The sequence below is a fragment of the Sceloporus undulatus genome, chromosome 1, assembly GCF_019175285.1.
Source record: "Sceloporus undulatus isolate JIND9_A2432 ecotype Alabama chromosome 1, SceUnd_v1.1, whole genome shotgun sequence".
Lineage (NCBI taxonomy): Eukaryota > Metazoa > Chordata > Lepidosauria > Squamata > Phrynosomatidae > Sceloporus > Sceloporus undulatus.
The window spans coordinates 169,616,361-169,643,365 of NC_056522.1; the positions used below are offsets into that span (position 1 = coordinate 169,616,361).

The following is a 27,005-nucleotide window of genomic DNA, read 5'->3' on the forward strand; positions in this document are numbered from 1 at the left end:
AAACCCTATTCTTATAAACAGGACAGGCAACTTGGCCATAGCCACTTACCAAAATGTCATCTCTGATGGATATAAGCTGGCCGCAGCCAAAGTAGCACTTTGTGGTTCAGTGAAGAGGAGTCATGGAGGAGGACTGAAAAATTAGAAGTCAGGGGGTCCCACAGGACTATTCAAGTTAGGTATATTCTGGTGGCAAGGGGCATTCTTTAAAGTTCCTTGTCAATGGCAATCCCACTTGTATTTTTCTTGAAGAAAAAGGCCTGCAAGCCACATACATATTGCTTTGAGAATCATGCTTCTGAGAGCAAGTTTGCTTTAAAACAAGGCTCCCTATATGCCTTACTCTTAAAGGGAAATGCAGCTTTTGCCACCACTATGCTGCAGATATTCAGCAATAGGAGGGGTCCTGTGGGCTTTATATGGGCTGTGAATTGCCTACCCTCCTTGAAGGGGAGATAGCTGTCTCTCCTTTTTGCAAGGAGGCCACATCAATGAAAAGGTCCCTTGAAGTCGCTTTCTTCTCAGCTGGCTGGGCCAAAGGAGACAGAGCACTAGAGAAGAAGCAAAGAAGACGGAGCAGGAGGTCCTCAGCTGGGCTAGCAAGGTTTCTCTAACAGGGAATTCTGTTATATTTAAAGAATCTAAAGGGCAGAATCTCCTTGGTGACTCATAGTGGCACAACACTTCTTTATTCTACTGTAAGGCTCTTTCTGGGATGGTGTGCAGCAGCAAAAGGAGGTCAGAAAATTCAAAAAACTACCCTGCTGGCTTCTGAGCAGCTCTGGACAGCTTTTTCGTCACAGAGATGATGCTGTTCTTCTGTTTCTGTGGTGTCCCCAGCCACTTTATTCTTAACGCTATGGTGTCATCACCTACATAGTTACACCTGCTAATGGGATTGGACCATAATTTTATAAGGGTTTGGGTTTTTTTTGGCAATACACACACACACGGAGCTATTCTTAATTGAGCTTTTCAAATTCTCAGCTAGCCTCTGTTGATGTGTAATATGTTCCTTGCAGATATACCAGGAGAGGGAAATGGACTGCAGTTGTGTTTTAAAATTTGGGTTGTTTTAATATGGTGATTTATTTCATTGCATTGTCCTCCTATAAAATAATTAGCCTAAATCCAATTATTATCCCCTCACAGAGTAGACCCACTGATTCAATAGGAATTTTGTAAGTCAGCACTTATGTAAATTGCATTGATTCAGGGGTTTTACTCTAGTTGGGGTTTAGGATTTGGATAGGATTCAGGCCTTTGCTTTTTCATCTTGTTGGGAGCCACCTCATGTCTGATACTGGAATAAATGTGATCCAAAATAAAGAAAAAAATTGCAACTCCCTCTCTCTTATACGCATTCATTTTCATTGTCCATTCAGATAATGCAGGTTTTCTGTTTCCCTTCCTATTCTTAGTGTGTCCAGAGCCTCCTAATGTTGCAGCCATTGTGGGAGGCACCATTGCTGGAATAGCTCTCATCGGGCTTCTCCTTCTCTTGATTTGGCGACTACTCACAGAGCTGATTGATCGCAAAGAATATCACAGATTTGAGAAAGAAAAGTCCAAAGCAAAGTGGAATGATGTAAGGATGCTTTTCTCTGTGGGAGAGGGAAGAAGGCCTGCTTATTTTTTTAAAAAAATGGGAGACCACCTACAAATACTATGTAGGGGCTGTGGGCTATATTCCAGAGGAAGGAACCGGCAAAACCACCCCCGAGTATTCCTTGTCTAAGAAAAACCTTATGAAATTCATGGGGTCACCATAAGTGGACAGGTGACTTGATGCCACATACACACACACAACATACTAAAGCAAAGCAACTGACCCAGCATAGTAAATATCATCAGCACAAGCCGGTCTTTTCAAATGGTGTAACGTAAATCTGGGTGAAAGCATTAGGATATTTTGTAAAAAGTCCTAGCCTGAAAATTCTAAAGACATCCAAAAATACCATACAGAGATGATGTTGAATAAGTGAAGAGGACAGAATGTAAGGAAAGTGTGTGGTAAATAAAATAATGTGCATAAAATAAGGAAATGTGCAGTCAGGAGGTTGGTCACCATCCTGCAAAGGGAGAGAGCTTTGAAAGTTCACCCCCACATACAGCATTTAGCTGCAAGGCATTACACATCTATCCTAGTCATTCTTCTCAATGAGATCAGTGGTTGAGATGTAGAAATTTAGCTGATGACAATTTCTCTCTCAAAAGGGATACTATTTTGGGTAACCCCTTATTAAAGGAGCTCTCTCCATCCCTGAATTTGGTGGGGTGAGGATCGTCAGAAGTCTGTAGTCCCTTTAAAGCCTTAAATTTATTTATTTATTTATTTATTTATTTATTTAGAAAGTTTAGGCATGTCTCTCTATAACCTATAAATAACTGTGGTGTTTGATTGGCAGGCTGATAATCCTCTTTTCAAGAGTGCCACCACTACTGTTGTGAACCCCAGATTCAATGGCCAGTGAAGTGGAACTACATTGACATTGTGGAGCACAAAGAAACTCTTGGAAAGAGGAAGAGCAGATGAAGACAACAGTTTTATTCTCCACAGTGTCCCCTTCTGTCATTGTCACACCATGCATTTCAGAAAACCTTTGTATAGGTTTTGCAAACATGTCACCAGACACCTCATGGAGTTGTCAAAACTGTTCATGTTCCACTAATCACCCATTACATTTGAAGTTGGTACTTGGAAACCTAAAACAAAGGGAATGTTTATTGTAGTATGTACAGATTGAAAATATTTGTTGCAAAATACACTCATCCTTCCGTATTTGCGGCTTTGATATTTGCAGCTTGGATTATTTACAGATTTAATATGTTCTCTTTAGGAATATCTAGGTCCTCCAGTGCAACTCTGTGGTCAACTTTTAACTAAAAGTTGCACTGAAAGACCTAGAGATCTCTAGAGAGAATACTCTACTAGGCATTTGTAGCTCCTCCAGTGCAGTTCTATGGTCGGTGTGTGTCTGACGTTGATCACAGAGTTGCACTGGAGGACCTAGAGAGGTGTCCTCTCAGGTAAAAACATGGTGTTTTTGTTATTTGCAGTTTTTCCATATTCATGGGGATCTTGTGCCCCTAACCCTAGTGATTATGGAGGGACAAGTGTATAGCAATATTGTTAACTTACATTTAATGCATAAATAAGGTTTATTTTAGTCCATAATTTCACTATCCAGAAACCCTGCATTAACGTTATATACAGTGTGGAAACCTATTTTTTTCTGGCCCGCACTTCTACCTTTAACAGCATGCTGACAACCAGAAATGTAAGCAGTAATGGGTTATCTACTACTTATCACCATGCCCTCTTCCCCCCAAAAAACCTTAACATGCTAGATTTTGAGATGTCAGTTTGCTCTTAAAGCTGCAAGAGCAGGAACATGATAAAAGGCGGCATAGTAAGGGAAAATGCATTAAACCTTTGGAACAGAAGATGTAAACATTCTGAGGCTATGTTCCCCCATGTCTTACTTCACCACTTTTTGTAAAAATGCTGTGCAGTAAATTACGTAAAGAACATTAGTCTTGTCTGAGTGTCAAGACAGAGTATGGATTTGAATTCAGAACTTCCTAGTCCAAATTTAACATCAGATACTCCTATACCACCTAATCCAATGCTGATGAAGCATTCTGAGACAGTATGAACAAGGGTCCAAAGCACATTGCAGAAATAATCGCTAGGGAATTCTAGGAACTGTAGTTTTGTGAGACATTCAGTCTTCTCTGTCAGGCAGTTCTGATGCCACAATAAACTTCAGTTCCCAGGATTCCCTAGCACTGGGCCAGGGCAGTTAAAGTGATCTCAAATTATTTCTGCAGTGTGTTTTGGATCCTGGGTTTCCAAAAAGAGGAATACACTCATCCCTTCACATTTGCGGCTTTGACTTTTGCGGCTTTGATTATTCATATATTTTATTAATATATTATCTCTAGGAATATTTAGGTCCTCCAGTGCAACTCTATGGTCAACTTTAACCAAAAGTTGCACTGAAGGACCTAGAGTGATATATGAATTGCCTCCACTAGAAGATATTGTGTTTATTATGATGGTGGGTAGGTGATCTGAATACTCACCTTTGAATCTATGGCCTTCATTCTAGCTATATTTATTGAGGCGAAGAAGCTCCCAATCTGCCAGAAATTGGAGTGAGTGAGGTAGCAGAAGAAATCTTGCTGTCATTACTGATTTAACATAACCACAAGTATATATATCTCTGTCTATGTGTCTGTGATTTGTCCACATGATGGATTTCTAGCAATAAATTTCAAACATCACTCCTGAAGTGGGTTAACATACTTTGGAGTGTTACTGAGCTGAGTTCAGAGACACTGTCTTGCAGTGTTTATTTGACAGCTTGAGAAGCAGAAGTGGTTTGTGGCATCATCTTCAATCCCAGTTTTATATTTTCTCAGTAGAAAATTAGTTAGAATTGTCTTCATTTTCAAGGTGATGGTTAAAAAAAAGGATAATGACCTCTTCAGTATACAGTATGTGATTTCCTAATAACATTGCTCAGCTGTAGCAAAAAATTTTAAATGTTAGACGCTGGAATGGTGCTATGAATGGTACAGTGATATGAAGGGCAACAAGTGTCACCTAAGCTGATATTTCCCTGCTATCATAGAAAGTGCATCTAAATTTCTAGGCACATTCTCTCTGAGCCTAAGTGCTGGGGTGGTATGTGTATGTGAAGCACAGTTCAATACTCCATATGTCTATGTTTGTCCTATACAGGAATACGTACCAGTGCAAAAGCTGGCTGGGCTGAAATATAGAATTTAGATCCATACAACAGCTTCTCAAAATTTAGAGAGCCTGTTTTTGTCAATGCCTACATGGAGATAAGGGCTGAAGCAGCTTGTGAGCCAGATAGGGCACTCCTTTGGATCCACAAGCCAAAGGTTCCCCAATCTTATCAGAAATGCAACAGATTACTAGGAACCCTTCTTCAGCAGTCACCCAAATATGGGTGTCTGGTTTGTTTTTGTTTTTAATTGACTGACACAAAATGGGGTGGGGGCACAGCAGAATTACTTGACTTCTGGATTTATTCCTTGTTGAGGTATTGAATATGAAGTCTATGGACTACAAAGGGATTTCATGTTCTCTTCTTAGGGCTGACAATCTAATCCTAATTGTTCCTAATGTATTCATAGGCCAGATTCCTTTTAGGGTCCAACAACATGTGGAGTTCCATTTGATTTCCATCCCTTCACTAGCAGATCTAATTTTTATCTGATGTTGCATAAGAAAGTATCCAGTATCTTCTCATGAAACAGTTTTCTTTGGCAAAGCAACAGCTACTGGAAAAGTGCTCTGGGGCACATCCAGCCCACCCAACCCAAATGGCCACCAGCTCACCACAAAAGTCCATTGGAAAAGCCCCCTCATGCCAGCATTGTGACGGCAGCCTTCCTCCTCCCTCTCCAGTGGCTAGATCTCTGCATACATACACTGGTGGAACTTCACACTCTGCCATAATCAAACAGAACCTCAGCCGTGGTAAGCAGTGGTTGCTATAGCTTGTAGGCCCTTGTGCAAAATACACTTTAGAGCACCGTCTGAATTTAGCTTCGTTAAACATCAGTACCCAATTAAATATTTCTTAAGCATGGAACTCGACTCAAATTCAGTTTTAAAATGTTTCATTCATTGCTTCGAGATAAACACATCAGTTTTTTTTTAATAGAGGAGAAAGTATTGTGCAGTTTGTTATGTTGTGGACTCCAGCAAGGCCACGCTGGATAGGTACTAGTCCTGTTTGCTACTGCCCTTGATCAAAGTGGAGCAAAGTAAAGGCTATCTTGGAAAACTTATACACATTCTGGGAGACCCAGGCCTGTTAAAAAACTGGAAAGTCTGCTTCCTGTGAATAGTCACTCTTGTTTAGTCTAATCAACCTTAGAGTTGTTCTGAGGATTAAATACAGTGGGAAGAAGAATGTGCATTCTGCCTTTTAACCTGTTCTTTTGAAGGAAAAGCAGAATATAAATGCAGCTATAAGGTAATTCATTTCAGAGCAGAGACAAACAGAAGATCAACACCTCAGTCTACAAGCCAACCAGCCATTTCCTATGCATTTCAAAGCCCAGCATAGGCTGAACCATCTGTTCTCATCCAGAAAAGTATCCATACAGAGAGTTATAGAAAATACAAACAAATACCACAAGGCACAGTCTCAACTACACATGCATAGACTACAAAAGACCATCACAAAGCCATAGGCAAAACCTTGCCTCAAGAAGAAGAGCCCTCCCTCCATGACATCATCATCAGACCTGAGAGGGAGTGAAAAAGAGAGGCCCAACTTCCATCAGGCCTAACTGTGAATGTACTCACTTTGCTCTCTTTAATTTTATTGTATTTTATTTATTTATTGTATTGTATTTTCTTTATTTTTACTGTTGTAACCCGCCTGGATTCCTTGTGATTGGGCGGGCTATAAATAAATCATCATTATTATTATTATTATTATAGGCAAAAATATTAATATAACAACAAAATAAATGAAGGCAATTTTTACAGTCAATACAGATAACACAAACAGAACCAAATAGTGCTCAAAGGTACAGTATGGCCCATGTATACAGTCAGCTGGCTGTATCCACAGATTCATTATTCACAGATTTAACCATCCATGGCTTGAAAATACTTTAAAATATATATACATTCCCAAAAGCAAACCCCGATTTTTACCATTTTATATAAGGGAAACCATTTTACTATGCCATTGTATTTAATGGGATTGAGCATCCATGGATTTTGATATCCACAGGCGATCCTGGGACCAAACCCCAGGATACTAAGGGCCCACTGTATACATTTTGCATATCCTTCATCTGAATCATGTTAATTAACAGTTAAAAGCTGGTAAAAAATTTAAACAATGAAGACTATAAAGCTTATATGGCACATCCACCAATTCCTTAGGAAACAGGAGATGATAAAATTCTACTGAAGTCCATGGCAAATTCTCCATTGGATGTAGCCTGGATTTTTCATTCTGGGATTCAGCACCACTGACCTCAATGACACATGTCTTTGGAATACTGTACTTTGGATATCTGACTTTCAAAACAGGAGTTCATTGGATACTTCAGACTTCTCTATCTAGCTCCTGAGCTTTTAGTACATGTGTGGGATGTATTAAAATATTTTAAAGCTATCTCCTGTCCACAGGTTTTGGATACAAAAAACAGTTTGTTGCTTTATAACATTTCTGGACAGATAGATGCCACTCAATGCTGTTGCTGCCACAATGAAGAAAAGGCCTCTGTTTATGACCTATAAGAAAAAATCCAGTTTGATTATCTGAATAGTGCAATAATAGGAAAAATAAATTTGCAATATTTCTACCATACTATATGCTGAAATGGAACTATTCACATAGCTCCCTTGACTGCAGTCCTGTGAATGAGCCCCCTCGGACTTATTGCAACTTCTATCTTAGCAGGCATGCATTAAACTGCAATCTAAAGATGCTACTATTGCTTCTAAAGAGAATGTTAAATCCTTAAAAACAACATAATATTACCTATTTATGCTGGAATAATAATATTTTAAATACTGGGCAAGACACATTCTCTCAGTCTAGGAGGAAGTCAAAGGCAAACCCCCTCTGAACAAATTTTGCTAAGAAAACTCCATTATTGGTTTGTCATAAGTCCAAAATGACTTTAAGGCACACAACAACAACAGGAAGCTGGGTTTATTACATCATAAATACTTAAAAGGATGTCAGCAAATATCTTTACAGTGAGAATATGATGCTTCACAAGGCCACATCCTAGAAATAGCAATAGCAATAGTATTTACATTTCTATACCACTTAATAGTGAACTCAGCACTCTCTAAGCGGTACAGTCTGTAAGCCAATTGCCCCCCCCACCAAGCTGGGTACTCATTTTACCGACCTACAGAAACGTAGGCTAAAAGTTACAATTCATATAAAACTATGTAAAAACAGCATAACTGCATAAAACAGTCAAATAAAATAAAACAGTAGGTGTAAAAACCCAAGCCAGATGAAACAGGAATGCTCTCACCATTTGCCTAGGACACATGTGGGGGACCTGTTGGTGTTGGTTCCCATATGTAGTTGGACTACAATACTCATTATCCCCGACTAGAGGTCATGCTACCTAGAGCTAATCAGGGTCCAACAACACATCTGAAGGGCCACTGGTTCCTCACTTCACTAAAATTATGTTTTATCACTATATTCCTACTTTTTCAACAGTATTCTCACATTACTGGCTTATTATTGCATTTCCAAAGTTTTGTAAGCCATGTTCTTGCTCCTGCTAACAAATCATAAAGCTCTTTTTCTATTTATGTGATTTCTTACAACACTCAAATAACTCACAGTAACCTGTGGAATAGATTTAAGAATTATATTCAATAATATCTCCTAGAAATCTCTTCCTAGTTATTTTATATGCCCAAGCATGCAATAATCCTATGCACCCAATATAATAGTGGGTATCCTGCTAGTGACATACAGACACAATCAAAATTACACCTGTATAAGACTTGTTGTTGTTGTGATTGCCCTCCCGAGATCAGAATTCTGTACTGGCTTCTCACAATGACCAAACTCCCCACCAAAACCTACTTTTAAGTTGCTGAAGCCCCTTCCCAACATGGCCAATGGAGGGTGGACAGTGAGAAAGTGTCCAGCTATGTTCCTGTAGTTGGACAAACAGCAATAGTATCATCCTCTGGGACCTCTGAGCTCCCAGGAACTCCTGGAAGATGCCTGTCATTTCTCTACCAGTCCCTCATTTCTCACAGGCCAGTAAACCAGTCTAACAACCAAAAGATTGTGGGGTGAGTATGGAGACAGTGTAGTTCTACCCATGGAGAATTTTCCAACATGTCTCCCAATCCAGGGGGGATTCACACTCATTTTTTTTTGTCCCAAGGAGATGTGGATCGCAGCGCTGATGTATATCAGGTTTGTTGTTCCCATTTTGTTTTGGGTTCGTGAATCTCTTTTAGTCATTGTAATCTCTTTGTTATTCACATATGCTATTGTTTTGGTATTAAATTAAACTGCCTCCATTCCCTTGAATGATACAGAGCAAACTGAATCAATTTGGATGCTTATTCACACTGCCAAAGATGTGGATCAATACAGATCATTCAGGAAAACTCAAAACAACGGTATCAAATATCCTGGGTTAAATGGGGGGGGTTACAGCCCCCCACCCCAAAGTGCATCGTGTGCATTCAAGATTCAACCAGGATTCATCCTGAATTATTTTTGCAGTCTGAATGGGGCCCAGTATCTCAGCCACTGCCTCCAGCATAGTAATGTTTACAGTGACACCAAAATTGTATACAATTTTTTTCTGACTGCTTTGTTTAAAAAAAACCACACTGTTTTTTTTAACAGAATGTAGGTACCAGCTGTTCAGGAGATGGCCAATAGTGATCAGCTTCCCTGCACACGAGGAGAAAAAGTTTAAGACTTCTGACACAGGAAATTATTGCACTCAGGAAGAGATGCGGGATCTAAAAGACTAAAATGAATGTTATCACATTTAACCATGTCTGGGCTATAAGGAGCCCATATCCACTTGGGCAGCCCATCTCCAACCTGGACTTCTCCCATAGCTTTTTGAAGAACGAGATTTTCCCGTTCTTGAAAAAGCAGTGGCAGAAGTCTGGGTTGCAGACAGGCTCCCCAAGTGGATATGGGCTTCCAACAGCCCAGATATGGATAAATGTGATAACATCCGTTTTAGTCTTTTAGATCCTGTGTCTGTCCTGCCAGGATTCCTGGGCATGATAATCTCCACAGGAAAAACTCTTAGTAGTAGTAGTAGTAGTAGGAAGAAGAAGAAGAAGAAGAAGAAGAAAGAACTCTCTTTCTCACCTTATGCAGCAATTTGCATTCGGAAAACTGTTCCACTGTCATCCAGACAGGCCAATTTGGAGATGGAGTGGTTCTGGAAGACTTCCACCCCACACATATATCACGAAGGGGTTATTCCCTTGGTGCAATAATTATGAGCAACAATGGGAATTTTGTGCACATATGAGCAACAATGTTTTTTCTCAGAGAGCTACTTGTGGATGAGGCTCTTTCTTAGGCTTGCCATAACCCGGTGGGGGGCGGGAATTTCCCGCTTTTGGACCGTCTGCACGGTCACGGTACGGTTTGCCCCCCACCCCCGGGTTTGCCCCCGCCCCCGGGCTTTGTTATTGTGCCGCTATGGCGGCGCCTTTGGCCGCTCTTGCGGCCGCCACCGCTGCCACCACCATTGCAGCCATCGCTGTGTGGCCTGCTGTGGCTGCTCACCTGGCTGCTGCTGCTGCTGCCGCTGCCGCCGCCGCCGCCGCGGTTCGCCTCTGCAAGCCGGGCCTGCTGCCTGTGCTGAGCCCTGCGCCTCCGCGCGCCCACACTCACATTTAATCTTCCTGGGCGCGCTGGAGAGCCACCTACTATTGGCTGGCAGGCTGGGCCTGGCTGGCCAATAGCAGAACAGCCCGCCCCCCTGCTTCAGTAGTCTATGACTGCTGGCAGGGGCGGGGCTGTTCCAGCTCTCTGCCCCCATTGGCCGCCCAGGTTAAAGAGGAGGAGCTCTCCTCTGTTTACTTCCTGGGCCGGCAAAGGACTGGAGCGGGGGGCAGCCCCAGCTGCAACAAAAGCGGCAGCAGCAGCAAAAGGGAAAGGAGAGGACCAAAGGTAGGCCTCTCTGGGCCGGGGTGTGTGTGTTTTTGGCTTCCTAGCTGTGTGAGTGTGCAAAGGGACCTTCCACATTTATTATTATTATTATCATCATCATCATCATCATCCAAAGTCCTAGCTGTGTGAGTGTGAGTCAGTTTGCAAAGGGACCACCATTCCCAGAATTCCATAGCATTCAGCCGAGGCAGTTAAAGTGGTCTCAAACCAGATGATTTCTCCAGTGTAGATGCAGCCCAAGCCTTTTGCCTCTCTTATGCCTGAGATTTCAAAGCCCAGCCCTGGCACCACAACAAACTACAAATCCCAGGATTCCATAGGATGGAGTGATGAGAGTGAAAGCAGTGTGGCAGCAGCCTAAGTGTGCTTAATGCAGTTCTTAACATGGTACACCTCTTGCCTACAGAGTCTCCCAGGCCCCAGCGGGGCCCTAGAGTCCTCCAAGGCCTCGCTGGGGCTTGGGAGAGGCTGTCTCCCAGGCCCAGTGAGGCCTTGGAGAAGGTTTTAAAATGTAGGACCTTTTTTTTTTTGTTGTTAATTTCCTGGCCAGGAAATAAAAAAAAAGTCCTACATTTTTAAGCCTTATCCTACATTTCCCCCGGTTTTGAGGTCCTCCTGGATGGCAACCCTACTCTTTCTCATGGGTTCCTTTCACACTGCAAAATTACAGCTCAATGATGCCATTTTAAGTGCCATGGCAGGATTTTCTGGAATCGTGGGATTGGCAGTTTAGGGTGGAGTATTTATTATTCTCAGCCAGGGAACTCTTCTGGTTCCTGTATCCAAATCTAAGCCAAGGATTCTGTAGGATGCAATCATGACCCTAAAGTGGAATCACAGTGCTGTAATTGTGTAGGCCTCACTTCTCACTGTTAATATTTATTAGGCTTCCTTGGGCTTGTACCTACTCTCCTCTGAAATAAAGCAAGTGAAAAACAAAGCATTAACTATGTTCTTGTTTCCCAGCAAATGCTTCTAAATGTTACTGACCTTATCCTGCCACTTTGATCTTTGCACAGCTTCATGGTACCGGATTCTGGAGAATGTGACCTGAACCAGATTACAAAATCACAGAGTTATGTTCCAGAAGAAAATAAATAACACACTAATGCTGTAATATTACAGGTCTTACCATGGTGTAAAGAGGGATGATGGTGGAGGGGAAGAGGGCATGAAGAAAGTTGAATATTTGTTTTCGGAAGATGAACCACTTTGAATTAACATGCTCGCGCATCTGAAATAACCAAAAGAGGCACTCATACTTCACAATAATCATTTATAACTTTTGTTGTTCTATGCATTTAAATTGACTGTGACTTACTTTGTGTTATGGTTTTTCATGGTAAGATTTCTTCAGTTGAGTTTTGTCATTGCCTTCCTGTGAGGCTATGATAGTGTGACCTGGCCAGGGTTTTCCATGGTTGAGTGAGATTTGAATCTTGGTCTCCCAGAGTCCTAGTCCAAGACTCAAACCACTATGCCACACTGGCCCTCCATTTTTTAACTTACCTCTATATAATTGTACATGGATAAATCTGAAATTGCATGATCATCAGGCACTCTCAGTCTTGAAAACTCTGGAAGGCATGCACCTGGAGTAAAAGCAACATCACTTCACATAAGTGCAAAGGTAATGTGTAGTTTTCACTAGAGTAGTCACTTTTTAAAAAGCTGCAGCCAATCATGGACACCTTACTGCAGTAGCATCACTGGGGCGGGGGAGCGCAGGGGTTGCAGACCCCACCAGATGACACAATTGGGGGGTGACATCATGCTGCCACGCCACCTATTCCAGCCTTGTCTCACCCACCCCTGCCATCAAACTCAGCCATTCCCCCACCAACTGCCCCATGCTCTTCCAGCCTTCTCCAAGCCATCACTCTGCCATCCTCAGCTTGGCAGCAGTGGCATCAATAGGGGGTACAGGGGGTGGAGACCACACCAGGTGACTGCAGACACACTGCAGACACCTACTTTCTGGCAGAAACAGGCTGTGCCATTCATCTGCTTTCCTTTAAAATATTTTAAGAGATGTTGGGAGTGGGGTGAACCTCAGTGGGAGGAAAAAGGAGAGGCCCAGGATTTTTAAAAATTAAAATGACAAAATTTCAAATTTTTGAAATTTAAATTTTTTTTATTCCTTTTAAAATTTTCTTTAAAAACATCACATTTTAACCAAATCTTCACTGTGTATATGGAAATACATTTAGGTTATGTGTATGATATTTTAGTTTGAAGGTATAATTTTAGTTTTGCTAGTTGCTTATGTCACAACTATTGCCATTACATTCAGTAATACAGTGGGCCCTCGCCTTACGCGGGGATCCGTTCCGGATCCCTCCACGTAAGGTGAATTCCGCCTATGCTCAAGCCCCATTGTAAACAATGGGGCTCGTGCATGGCGGCACGGCAGCACACAGGACGCAACGGGCACACATGCCCATTCAATTGAATGGGATGCACCGGCCCTTCCACCCCGCGTGCGCCCCGCGGCTTGAGCACGTATGCTCAAGCTGCGTAAGGCGTGCCCACGTATGACGCAGCCGCACTCTATACGGGGAATTACGATTTACAAGTAACATTAGTGCAATAAATATTACTGAGAGATTCTGTATGGTGTGCTAAGGGCGGAAGTTTTGTTTGGGGGGGTGGTTTGACACCATGAATGACTGCACTGGGCAACACCAACTCTAAGAACACCACTGCTTGACTGGCATTGTCTGCGGAGTTGTTTCTGTTCCTACTTTGCAACCTTGGAACTGTATTTAAAACTTGTATGTGGAGTTACAACCTCTACTGAATTAGCCTAATTTACTCTTACTCCCACAGAAGCGACGCAGCTGCACTAAAGCTGCCATGAAGGTGTTTATTCTGCTTCCAGCTGCCATCAATAGACCTGCATTGATTTTGGATAGCAAAAGTATAATATGGGGTTGAATACATAGATATGTGATGAAAGAGGCAAAAGACACATTAAAAAAATCTCACAGTACCCACATGGTGAAAAAGTATCATCTTGGGACTTCTCCAAACTGCCAGTAGTCCCAGTAAATGGGCTATTCTGTATCTTACTTGCACCTTGTTGCTCCTGTTCCACAACCAGTCATGCCATGAATTTCATCCATCTTCTTTGTCCACAACTGTGGTGTGATGAGTAGGGTTTCTTTCCATCCTCCTCCACGACATGTCATCAATGCAAGTCATCAGTTTGCTTATAAGTACAGAAGGAATGCATTTTACCAAAAAGAATCCTAAGTTATTTTTGATATGCCTTTTGCCTGGGGGCTATTACTTACATTATTTCTTTCATCACATATGTACTCAATTTCCTCCCGCATAGTGCTATAATGCACCTGTAAAGCAGTACTTTTGCACTATAACTGTATAACCCTAATTTCCTTTCCTTTTTTTCAATGTCCTTCAAACAATAGGACCACCTCTGCAAGCCACATCATGGTATTTAAAAATCCTTGGGAAGATCCCTACTGTAGATTCAGAAAAATTGCTACAAACAAGTCCCCCCTCCAAAAAAAAATGGAAAGAAAAAAAAGGAATATACAGACGCCGAGGCAAAACAAGTGACAAACCCCCACATGACAAATTATGTTTCTTTAGAACAATATGGAAGCACTCTCAATTTCAAGAAGTAATCACTGGGGGCCTTTTATCACATTTCTCTTCTATATGATTAAACAATATACAGAAGAGATTATGACCCAAACACAAGGAAAACACCTAAGAAAAAACAGCAGCAACTCTCCTGAGGGGAAAAAAAGCTCACCAAACTATACTGGAATAAAGTCTAAATGTGAAAGAAAGTATCTACATGCTATGATGAAACAAATAATTAACAATAACACTATTAAGAAGAACAAAATGTAATAATAATTATTAAGTGCCCATTTTCTGAAACAATAACAATTACAAACACCTTTTTTTGGAAAACACATTCAAAAACTCAATATTATGACAACAGTAAAATTGGAAGCTCATAGCAAAATAAAGCAACAAACAATTTGCCACAAGGGATCCATTTAGTTTCATGAAAAAGTGATATCTTGAAAAGACTGAACCCAGATGATGGATAACACCAATGTTAAACGAGTCCTTCTGAGGAATAAATAATAGCTACGAATAAAAGTGGCTTGCTTGAAGCCTTGTAACAGAATTAAACAACAAACATAAACTGTCAAGTAATTTCATGAAAAAGCTGAACTCCATCATTAGAGAATAATGATGGTAAAGAAGTCCTATTCAATAGTAAATAGTAAATTTCATATTTAGACTAAATTCCAGAATAGTTTTGTTGAATGCAAAGAAAGTCAGGGGCAAGTGGTCATGTGCAGATTGAGCAGAGGCCTGACGCCAACTACTCATCACATGCATTGCATGGATAGAGTGCAAAGAGCACTAGTGAATTCACATCATACTGAAAAAGTTTTAAATGTGTCCTGAGGAAGACTGTCTTTTCCAACAAACCCATACTCACAGAAATCATTCTGGAATCTCTCCATTAATTCATCAAACACCAGGCAGTCTTCAAATCCCTGAAGAAACGCAAAGGTCCTTTACAATCTTTAATTCTAACTCCACAAAACGGGAGCAAAATCTTTACCCCATAGGCCTAAGTCATGTTGTTAGCTTTTGGAATCTGGCCAGTCTGGCCCTCATTAATCCCTTCATTCCCTGAAGCCACTTTGCCCTTCTTAAAGGCCAATGCTGCCCTTGAAGAGGAGTCCCTGCTATATTCAATCACAGCTCAGAGACAGCAGGGACTCTTTGGGGGGAAACAGATGGCCCTGAAAGTCCACTTTTACGCTGCCCCTTTGAGTGCCACATCAGGGCTGTGGCAACCAGATGCCACGGTCCCAATCTAGCATTTTTCCAGCTGAAAAAGAAGTGACAAAATGCCGCTCCTTTGGGGGGGCTGAAAAAAGGCACCTTTTCACAGTGCCAGCGGCTTTTTGGTGTTTCTGTGGCATGGTGTGTGTAAATGTCGTGCCACAGATATACCATGACGTCACCCACTGTGTGGTCAGCAGGGCGCCATGGCACTAGCTTGAGGGTGGTGTCAGGGCATGTGCCATGCATGCACCAAGCCCCCACACTACCCTGAAACCAGCATTTTTTGCCCATCTGTTTTGGCCCTTTGCCCCATTGTCCATTGGCTTTTGCAGGAGCCAGCTGAGTTCCAACTTGGAGGGTAAAAGTGTGAGACGGGGCCCTTTCACTATAGTGCTATGATTCCACTTTAACAGCATATGGAGATCTGGGGTTTGTACAGTGGGTACTCGCCTTACACGGGGGATCCGTTCCGGATCCCTCCACGTAAGGCAAATGCCACCTATGCTCGAGCCCCATTGGAAACAATGGGGCTCGTGCGCAGCGGCACAGGCGTGCGCAGGGCGCAACGGGCGCGCGCGTCCATTCAATTGAATGGGATGCGCTGCGCCCTTCCGCCCTGTGCGCGCCGGCAGCTTTGAGCGGCTATGCTCAAAGCCACCTATAAAAAGGCAGCGTATGGCGAGGCACGACTGTACTTTGGTTTGATGCCCCAGAGGAGAATTCCTAAGGACCCTCCCTCAACATCAGGAATAAACTCTTCCAGAGCACAGCTAGATAGCCTGAAAACCCTATAAAAAACTATGGATTCCGGCTGTGAAAGTCTTCACATCCTCCCTCAACTGTCAATCCAGGATTCCATAGGACACCACCATGTCAATTAAAGTGGAATCATAGTGCAATAACTGGAGGAACAATCCTATTGGCTCTCAATCAGGTATCTGGAACCGCAGCTAAGAGCAGGGCCCTCTGTCATCCCTATTTGGGAAAGAAAAATGGGGAGAGATCTGGCTACTTTACATCTGGTGCTCTCAGGGAGTCCCTGGAAGTATAAGCTGAGAGTGCTTTGCATTGCTCTGTCATTTTCCCCAGTTGATGAAGGGAGAGGAGAACAACATGAAATACTCTTTTGCAAGCACTTCCATTGACACCCTCTAACAGAGTGCTCATTAAAAGCATGTTGCTCCTCTCTTCCAAAATCTCACCTAAGGAGGAAGAACCAAAAATTCTCACATGGCATTTCTGCCAGGAGCCTTGTGATGTCGGGAGTGAAGGTAGTCACTTATGCTGTAACAGAACCAGAATCCAGTCCATGGAGGGCTCATATAGGGTGGGAAATTGGCCCACCACATTCCAGTTCCTCATCCTGCCACAGAACATCCAATCAGGAAGTGCATGGAAATTAGTGAACCTTGTTTTAATTATATCTAACTTAAATAATGTGTGACATGATCTTTACACTGACTACTTTAACTTGCAGCAGGTAGGGTTGCCACACCTCCACTTTCCTCAAACCCTGCTGCTCTTTCCTTGGCATAATGCTCCTTATTATAAATGGCTTACTTAAATTCCTCATTAGCCTTTGAATCAAATAAAAAATTTCTTTTTTTTTTCTTATTGCAAGGTAAATACTTGGACTTACAGCATTCATGCCTTGACCAAAGAAAGGGACAATTGCGTGTGCAGCATCTCCCATCAGAACACAAGAGGCAATGTGATATGATGAGCATTTTACGGATACCATGGCCTGGGCTGGTAGCAAAAAGTATTCTTGTATCAGTTCTTGCCTGAAAATAAAAGGAACTATAATTGTTCTAATTACCTCATGATAGTGAGTGAAATAATTTATAGCATTTACTAATTTGATATCTTTTTAGATTGCAGGCAAATTGGGGAGGGGGTAGACTTTTATTGCCATGTTGCTATACAACCCAGCAACTAGCTATCCGTACATGTAGAAGTGTGTACATTCTATCCTGAGAGCCTCCATACACCCTCTGTTTCATTTGGCAAGATGCAACATTAAATAGCTTGAAGACACCAACAGATCTAAGATCAGAAAAGCCAGTAGGGGCACTACACAGTTACAACACTTTGATACCACTTTAACTGTGCTCTTCTCCTGCTAAAATAATGTTATTTTCAAATGTGCTATGCAATCAGGACTGCTCTCTTCCTTATTGCGCCTTCATAATCTTTCTGGAATTGCACGCTTTGTTTGTGCTAAAACATTATCACATGCAGCATTTGGCAGTCCCCACCTGGTACCACCCAGTAGAGTCCTTTTCCAGCTTGTTACACACACATATGTATATATACAGATCCCCCATCATATAAATTAAAAGCAGTCTTACATTTAAAAAGGCTTTTTTTCCTTGTGGGAGGGGGGAGAACTTTATGATTGGCGATAGACTTGATTAATCACTGACAGATGAAAACTGTTAATTGCTAAAGTAGAAATCAATCTGGCAGTTATTAATCAAGTTTGCCTAGCCAGGAATTGGTAGAATAATGAAATAAATGCTGTTCAACTGAAACTCTTCTCACCTTACATTTCCAGGTGTATGGGAAAGAGAATGAGAGAGAGAGAGAGACTCAAGAACTGGGCTGCTCTGTTGGAAAAGGAGATGGGACAGAGGAGGTCAGTGAGCAAAATTTCCCCGTCTTGATTTCCACCATTTCTCCTTCTCTCTCATCACTGGTAAGAAATGGGCACCTAAACCACAGCATTCCCAATGACCAACCCTTGACCACTCCAAAACAGCATAAAAGCACAATTGAACTTTCACACAGGAAATTGTAGCATAATAGAAGTGGGAAAGGAGGTCATTAAGGGGTTTTTTTTGTGTGTGTGTTAATAAAAAGAAACAGTTTCCAAACAATCTCCCACAGGAGAAAAATAAAAGAGCAACAGCATCATAGAATCAAAGAGATGGAAAAGACCACAAGGGTTGTCCAGTCCAACCTGCAGCCATGCAGAAATACACAATAAAAGCACTCCTGACAGATGGCCATCTTGCCTCTGGTTATTTTGAATTTTGATCCTCTCCTCTGGGGTATTAGCAAGTATTTTATTGTGTTTAATTGATTCCTTGATAACATAACTGCCAAAATAACACTCACCTTCCTATTAGAGGAATTGCATCTGGAAAATATATTTTGAAGAAATCCAGCACTTGATCTCCTGTGGTGAGCTTCTCAAAATCATCAAAAGGCATGAAGAGAGTGCATGTGAATGACTTGTCCTATGGTTTTAAAAATGTACATATGTCAGAACTTGAAAGAAGAGACACCACTGGCTATTTCTGATCATGAGTGCAGCATCTTGAATGATAAACTGAAAAGAAATAAATTCCACTGATTGAAGTATGTTGAATGAGGCATATTTGAAACAAAAAAGGAGCTCAAAGGTCTGTTATATGCTATCCTGTTTTTATAGCTATAATGATATCATTTTATACCTTTATTACATTTTAAAGCATATGTATTACACAATTTCATTATTGTTCTAGGCTTTTTATACCAGAACTTCAGTAAGGTGAAGGAACAAATCCTGGCTCTTCTTGCGTGGAAAGAGTGAAAATTCTGGAAAATGTGGAGATTGAGGGGGTGAGCAATTCCCATAGTTATGGCTTGGGATGTGGGTTTCTCACTTTATTGAGATTTTAAAGGGAAACATGTGCTCTCATTTGTCTATCCAACTACTTCCCTGAGTGGCTACCTGTTTCTATAATGGAAGTTAAGAATCATGTTTTCTTTTCCTAGAAGATAAAATATCTGGGGAGGAAATTATTCCCTTCCTAATCCATAAGTGAAAGAAGAACGTTTTTATTTTAGATGTTGATTTTTGGACTCCAGTTCTAACTCAGATATTGACCCCTTAGACCAGTATTCCTTCTGACTGGCCATCTAATATAAGTGTGACAGTCAGTCTTGTAAAAATGAAACTTAACTCACTTTTGAAAATTAAAAATTTATTACCCTCTTAGATATGGCTTCTAAATTACATAACCAATATTTTTCTTATAAACTATGGATCTAGAATAAATAAAAGCTTTTTATTTATGAAGCTCAAGCTGGATTTAGAAGAAGAGGAAAGTGATCTGTCATTTGTACTATATCATTTAAATGCCCAAATAAGCACATTTAATTTGTTTTTAATGTCACTTCAATTTAGTGAGAAGTGACTAGACATTACACAACTTTTTTTTTAAAAAAAAATAATACTGTAGCTTATTTAGACTGCACCAAAATAATGTGACATGAGAGAGCTGGCCTTCATGGTACCATAGCAGAAATCATATCAATAGAGGGATGAAACACAGCTATACAGTCACTCCTTCTTTCTTGCAGACTTGAGGTTTAAATGTCATGGTCTTGAATATCCATGGAAGGGCAACCTCTGTTATTTTCAATGGGGCGTGCCCCCCCATGCATTCTTGGGCACACGCCCCATTCCAGCCTGTGGGGCTTGAATATAGGCAAGTCTCAATTTTTGCATGGAGAGGGTCCAGGATCCCCCATGAAAACGGAGGGCCGACTTCGCTTATATGAATCAGAGCTTGGAAATGTTACTTTTCCAGCATGGCCATGATCATTGGGGTAGTCTGGGAGTCATGGGTGAAAAAAAGTAACGTTTCCAATATAAATGATATTATCACTGGAATGACATCCTCTTCCAATACATTTTAACTCCCTCAGTAATGAAACTTACATTGTTAGTATTTAGGAGAAATGAAATTGAAGAGGTATTATATAGCACACAGGTACTAGGTGAATTAGGCCTCCCCAAAATTGTATTCTATGGTGAACTCGCCACAGGTCAGCGTAAGAGGGGCGCCCCAAAGAAGAGATACAAGGACTCCCTGAAACAACATCTCAGGCTTGGCCAGATAGATCACCAACAATGGTCCTCCCTGGCCTCGCATCGGGAGGCATGGAGACGCACTATCCATGACGCTGCAGCCTTCTTCGAAAGCTCACGCCGAATGAGCCTCGAAGAGAAACGACAACGCAGAAAGAACCGCAACCTGGAAACATCACCCAAGGAGACTTTCTGCTGTGCTTTCTGCAACCGGACCTGTTTATCCTGAATTGGCCTTTTTAGTCACCAACGCGCTTGTACAAAGCGCGGGATGAGTCCTTCCTGAATCTTCGTTCGCGAAGCAAAGCCAGAGAGAGAGAGAGACTAGGTGAAAAGGTCAACAGCTTATCTAATGCTAAGCATTCCAGCCTTTCTCAACCATTTTAGCTTGGAGGAATCCTTTAAGTAATTTTCAGGTGTCAGGGAATTCTTGCATAAAAATGATTGTATCTACAGAGTTTTTAAAAATATTTTTCCCCAGTCACAATCATTCGCAGAACCGCTAGCAATCTTTTGTAGAAGCATTAGGGTTCCAGAAAACTTAGGGAAACCTTGGCTTAGATAAAACAAGAGACAGTGGTGCAACCATCTGAAGATAATCCATACCTATTATCTCCATGACATTACTTGCTACAGCCACCAGGGAACTAAGTTTATTCTATTAGTTACTTCAGGAGTTCGTAATTTTTGCTATATCTGCTTTACAGACAGTTTATTATTCATCAAAATTAGTTCAGAAGCAGACTTTTATCTTGCTGCCAATTATTTTATTATACTATCCATTCTATTGTAATAGTCTTTAGTTAAATGCAATAAAAATGACTGATGCATTTATCTAACCAAAACATGCAAGTTTTCATAATACTGCTGCTAGCAAATGAACCTATAGAGGGATGAAGGGACAGCAGAAACCAGAGCTCACAGGAATTCTGTCTGTCTGCCTATCGAGTTGCCCGAAAGTAGTATGAGTCATGGAATCTTCATAGGCACTGAAACCAACCCCAAAGGTATGATCATTTGTGTGTATTTGCGTGGTGCTGTTCTTGTTCTTGTTTGTTTCCGCAGAAATAGATCTAAAGGTGTGCTACTCAAAGTGGTGGTCTATGGACCAGTACTAGTCCATGAGACATTGGCTGCTAATCTGCAGAATAAAATATGGTACTGGCCCCTGATATGTTGGGGGGTTGGAAATCTGATTTCTCCCACCTTAGTTAACATGAGAAGCATTGATCTAAACCATCTTGAAAGTATATTTAGGCGGGATACAGACCACCCATTTGGGGCGGGATGCAGCCACCCTTTTGCACCACGTATTGGGGCCAGGGCAGCCATAGCAGCAGCCCAGAGGCCCCAATCCGGCACTTTTCGGGACCAGAGAGAAGCGGCAAAATGCCACTTCTCCCTGGTCCCAAAAAGGGGTGTCCTTGGGGCTTCATGCCCCAGGACACCCTGGGGAGCCACTTGACTCCTTTCCCCCGGCTTTGGTCCTGCAGCTGTTGGGTAGCTGCAGGAACGAGGCGCTTCCCAAGAAGTTTAGCTGCAGCGCGGCCGTGACATCATAATGGCGGCACCAGTGTATACAGGGCGCCGCCATTATCATGCCACCGTGACGTGCTAGGGTTGCGGGACATGCGGTGGCGCTGCCCTTGGGCAATCCTAGCATGTAGGAAAGCACCGGTCTGGAAAATGTGATTAATGCCCAATTGTATTTCCAGAAAAAGGCATATATTATTTCTCATACCAGGTTTGGCAGTGCAATCATCATGAATGTGTTCCTTGGCCAGATGTGAAGATAATTTGGCTCCATTGCAAACTGAAAGAAGACCAAAGAAGTAGTAAAAGCATTATCAATAAGTAATAGAACAGGCTGTTTATGTACATAGCCATCAGTTCGGAGCAGGGGAAAGCAAGTCCATTGTAAGTTACTCCTACTTACATCTCCATCCTTTGGAGGAATTCTCAGCTCCTTGTACCCATGAGGAATGTAAGTCTGGCTATAATTGAAACGTCCTTGTCTCATAAACTGTTTCCTAACAGTAGAAAAGGCTCCATCACAACCCACAATGAGATCATAAGAGGCCTCTTTTGAAGTCTGGTCTGATCTGCAATTACAAGAACAAAGAAGAACTGTACTGAACTGTACTGACATTTAAATATATTCATAATGTTACAAAATTAATAATGAAGCCTATATTTTGTTTTTCTTTAACATCAGTGTTTTGAGCAGTAATTGACTCTGACATTTGTTTCCTTCACCATATTTTATAACATTGTATTCTAAAAAGCCTAAATAACCTAAAAACACCAGATCCTGTCTGATCTTCAAAGCTAAGCAGGTTCAGCCCTGATTAGTATACAAATGGGAGACTGTGAACGAATACCAGGCGCTGCAGACTATATTTCAGAGACAGGAACTGGCAAAACTATCTCTCAAGATTAGGGGGAGGATCTACGAATGGTGGTGTGAGGAGCTGAGATCATATTCTCCTAAAAGCTAAAGCTTAAAAAGTCAAAGAACTTCTTCTAAATGGAAAAAAAAGACTGTGAGTAACTATAAATAAACAAACTGGAATGTGGGGACAATAGAATGGAACTGCCTAATTAAAGATTTAATGAGAAGAAAGAAAAATAAGTAGCATTTTTGTTTTCTGCAACTGCTGGCTGGTTGTCCGCTAAGTTGAACAAAACAAAATTAAAGTAAAACTGTTGAAAATAAATATTAGATTGTGTGGGATTTAAAGAATTGAAACATCAAAATATTAATTAAATAATAAACAGAGAGAAAAATATAATAAACTGCATGTCGGCAATTTGAGACATAACACTGATTAGAAGTTGACAGATGTTCAAAAATCAAAAAAGAGAATTGAAACACAGCTTTAAGTTGGAAGAAACAATCTGCAGCTCCATCCAATAAAGTGTATGCACATTTAAGAAGAGTAAACTCAAAAAGAATTTTGAGGTTCATAATATGCAAAAAGAGAAATCTGGTTCCACTGACACAATGCAAAAAGCTGGAGCTAAGCCTAACGCTCTAAGCACCCAACCAGACAACAGAGATAATAAAAGGGATGAAATGAAAACTTGGTAGTTAAAAAGGATTATAGAGAAGCAATAGATGGAGGTTGGACATCAGAATACTTAATTATAAAGATATAGTAAGTAAGTTTGAGAAAGAATGGCAGAATATATGGGATATCAATAATAGAAAGGTTTCTCAAGCTGTGTTATGGGATGATATGGTGCTTTATAGAGCACCCAAAAAGCGTGCTCTGCCAGCGCCCATGTTTGCTGCGTGAGGGAGCCACAGCGGACAAACTGCGCAGCTCCCCTGCACAGCAAAAAGAACCCGCAAAAAGTGGGTTCTTCTTCCGGCCAATGGCACACTTGCAGCATCACAACCACGCCACAACGTGCAGACCTTAAGCATCCATCACGTCAAAATGGCAGCACTCATGTGTATAGGGCACCGCCATTTTGACGTCCCCAGTACGTACTAGGGATGAGGCCTGATTGGATGCTGCGTCCTTGGCCAACCCCTAGTATGCACTGGGGGCGGAGCAAAGGCCCATCTGTAATGGGCCTATGAAAGCGGTCGCAAGAGGGATTTGTATTAGGGAATCATGTAATGTAATGAAGTGAATTTATTTTGAAAGGGGATACCAGGGATTGCAGTAACCACAGGGCCACTGCATTAATTTCCCATGAAAGGAAAGTCATCCTCGAAATTCTATAGCAAAGACTTCTACCATATGTGGAGCAAAAAATGCCAGATATCCAAGCTGGGTTCAAAAAAGGTTGAGAGATCATATTGCAAACATACACTGGATAATGGAAAATGCCAAAGAACTGAAAAAGAAAATCGTCCTGTGCTCTATAGATTATAGCAAAGCCTTTGAATGTATAAATCATTAAAAACTATGGATTACCTTTAAAGAAATGGGTGTGCCCCACATTTGATTGTCCTGATGTGTAACTTGTACTCAGAACAAGTGTCAGGATATCAGGATAGAATATGGAGAAACTTAGTGTTTTCCAATTGGCAAAGTGGCCAGGCAAGGTTGCATGGAGCCCTAGTGGCGCAAGTGGTTAAATATCTGTACTGTAGCCACTTAGGAGCTTATTGCTTGGCTGATTAATTCAGCTTATCTCTCTGGGTTTAAATTTCAATTTGGGCTGCATCTTGATCTTATCAGAAGAGCTTTGCCGCCAAATTTGCCACCCGAATACAGCCTGGGTCCATCCCCGCTTCCAGGAGCGCTCTGGTGGCCATTTTCTTAAGCCACGAAACTCCCAGATCCAAAAAGAGACACACTGAGCACTCTTGGAAGCTGGGCTCTATTAGGGCAGCAAATTCAGCAGCAAAAACCTTCTGATAAGATCAGGATGCAGCCCAAATTGAAATTTAAACCTGGAGAGGTAAGCCAAATTAATAAACCAAGCAATAAGCTCCTCAGTCACTAACCATAAGGTTGTGAGTTCAATATCAGCCAGGGGCTCTAGGTCGACACAGCCTGGCATCCTTCCTGGTCGCTAAAATGAGTACCCAGCTTGTTGGGGGCAATTAGCTTACACCTTGTAAACTGCTTAGTACATTGGTAAGCAGTACTGAAATGTACTTGCTATTGACCACCTTATCTGTTTAACGTGTACACTGAATGTATAATACATAAAGCAGACTTAGACTCGGAGGAAGGAGGCATGAAAATTGGAGGAAGGAACATCAACAGTTTAATATATGCAGATGACATCATGCTACTGGCAAAAAATAGCAAAGATTTGGAACAATTACCAGGAAAAGTCAAAGAAGAAAAAACAAAGGAATGTTCATAGTGAACATTTAAGAAAACACAAATAATGACCACAGATGATTTACAAGGAGATGATGAAGACATTGAGACTTTCCATACCTTGGCTCAGTCAATAATCAGAATGGGGGCAGCAGTCAGGAAATCAGAAGAAGACTAGGATTTGTAAGGGTAGCTATCAGAAACTAGACAAGATCCTCAAGTATAAGGATATATCATTGAATACAAAAGGTAGGATTCTTCATGCCATTGTTTTTCCGATTTCTGTCTATGGTTGTGAAAGCTGGACAGTGAAGAAAGCTGACAGGAAGAAAATCAGTTCATGTAAGATGTGTTTCTGGAGATCTATGAAGAGACTGCTGAAAAGGCAAATCAATGGGTCCTAGAGCAAATCAAGCCTAACCTCTTCCTACAAGCCAAGATGAACCAACTGAGATTGTCGTACTTAAGCCATCTTATGAGAAGCCATTGCATGACTCACTATAAAAAGCAATAAGGCAGTAGGAAAAGAAGAAAGCCGCATTACATATTGATAGACTCAGTCAAGGAAGCCACAGCCGTGAGTTTGCAAGAACTGAGCAGGGCTGTTGATGACAGGATGATCTAGAGGCCTCTCATTCATAGTGTCACCATAAATCAAAGTCAATTTGATGGACGTTAACAACAACAGTGAGAAATGAAGGGAAAACGACAAACAGGACTGTCAAAAACTCAGCCTTGTGTTAGCTGCACTCTCAAAATAGAACAGACCATGTTATCTGCAAAATAAGAGGTGCAGTTGCCTTCTTGGTGATTAAACCTTTGGCCAAAAAAAATGTTACCAACTGAGCTACAATATTTTCTCATTGGTCCTGTGTTCCATTTTAGACTGCAACCAGATACATTTAACAAAGAATAAAGACCATGGAAAACAGCCAGACCAGCTCCAAAGTAAACTATGCTGTTAATCTCTTCAGCTGCTATCTTTTGTCAAAGTGGTCAGTGATGCCAGGAATAATTGCAAAACACAGACACATCAAGCTAATTGAGAAGAAACAACTTACCTATTATTTGTGTTCTGGTTAATTATTAGAGTATTCAGGAGGGCTCAATTTATTGATTACCTTGAAAAGTTCAGTACCCCTGATTCTACACTGCAGTGAAGCAGTTTGTGTCCAAAGTATAATTTAGTGTTGGGATATTTCTCAGCAGCTGTAAAAGGGGGAAAGAAAGAGAAGAGTGACTGGGAAAAACTAGGAGCAAACCATATTTTCCCTAGGGATAGAAATCTGGAAAGCTGTTTCAAAAATGAATTTTGCACAATGCATAGGTTTCTAAAATTGCAACACATGCTATCAACAGGTCAGATTTGTTTTTTTCCAGTTCGGCTTACCCCATTAAATTTTTTTAATGTAAAGAATTAAATTTATTTTGCATCCCATTTAACACATTCTCTCATGCTTTCTGCACCAAATATAGAATCTTTTTGTGACATTTTATCCCACTAAGGGCAAAGATAGTAAATACTTCAAATTAACATTAGTTGTATTCTATGGCTTTTGCTTTTAGGACAGGAAATGTCAGTTTTAATCACCTGGTTGCAGTTAGAATATGACCTTTTCTCTCTTCTAAATGTAAAAAGTTACTATCATAAATGTGCAACCAGTATGGTGGAGTGGTTTGAGCATTGGACTACAATTGGAGATCAGGATTTGATTAACTGCTCAAACATAAAACCCACTGGGTGATGTTGGGCAAGTCAAACTCTCTCAGCTTCAGAGGATGGCAATGATAAACCCACTC

The 27,005-nt window shown here is 41.2% G+C and overlaps 2 protein-coding genes across 8 annotated transcripts in view; one reads left to right on the plus strand and one right to left on the minus strand.

The window, feature by feature from the left end:
* The window catches only part of ITGB2 (integrin subunit beta 2), a 57,889-nt gene extending 55,028 nt beyond the window's left edge, over positions 1-2,861 (plus strand). For all 6 annotated transcript variants that reach the window (XM_042471235.1, XM_042471227.1, XM_042471245.1 and 3 more), the window contains exons 15-16: positions 1,422-1,588; positions 2,409-2,861. In XM_042471235.1, the coding sequence (XP_042327169.1) occupies positions 1,422-1,588; positions 2,409-2,474 (233 nt within the window). In that variant the 3' untranslated portion in view covers positions 2,475-2,861. The remainder of the gene's footprint in view (positions 1-1,421; positions 1,589-2,408) is intronic.
* Positions 2,862-6,583: 3,722 nt separating this feature from the next.
* Positions 6,584-27,005, minus strand: part of KMO (kynurenine 3-monooxygenase) — a 35,926-nt gene continuing 15,504 nt past the window's right edge. For both annotated transcript variants that reach the window (XM_042471441.1, XM_042471450.1), the window contains 10 exons: positions 26,327-26,414; positions 22,352-22,517; positions 22,157-22,228; positions 18,675-18,796; positions 17,194-17,338; positions 15,199-15,256; positions 12,219-12,301; positions 11,842-11,943; positions 11,700-11,759; positions 6,584-7,300 (listed from right to left, as the gene is read on the minus strand). In XM_042471441.1, the coding sequence (XP_042327375.1) occupies positions 7,163-7,300; positions 11,700-11,759; positions 11,842-11,943; positions 12,219-12,301; positions 15,199-15,256; positions 17,194-17,338; positions 18,675-18,796; positions 22,157-22,228; positions 22,352-22,517; positions 26,327-26,414 (1,034 nt within the window). In that variant the 3' untranslated portion in view covers positions 6,584-7,162. The remainder of the gene's footprint in view (positions 7,301-11,699; positions 11,760-11,841; positions 11,944-12,218; positions 12,302-15,198; positions 15,257-17,193; positions 17,339-18,674; positions 18,797-22,156; positions 22,229-22,351; positions 22,518-26,326; positions 26,415-27,005) is intronic.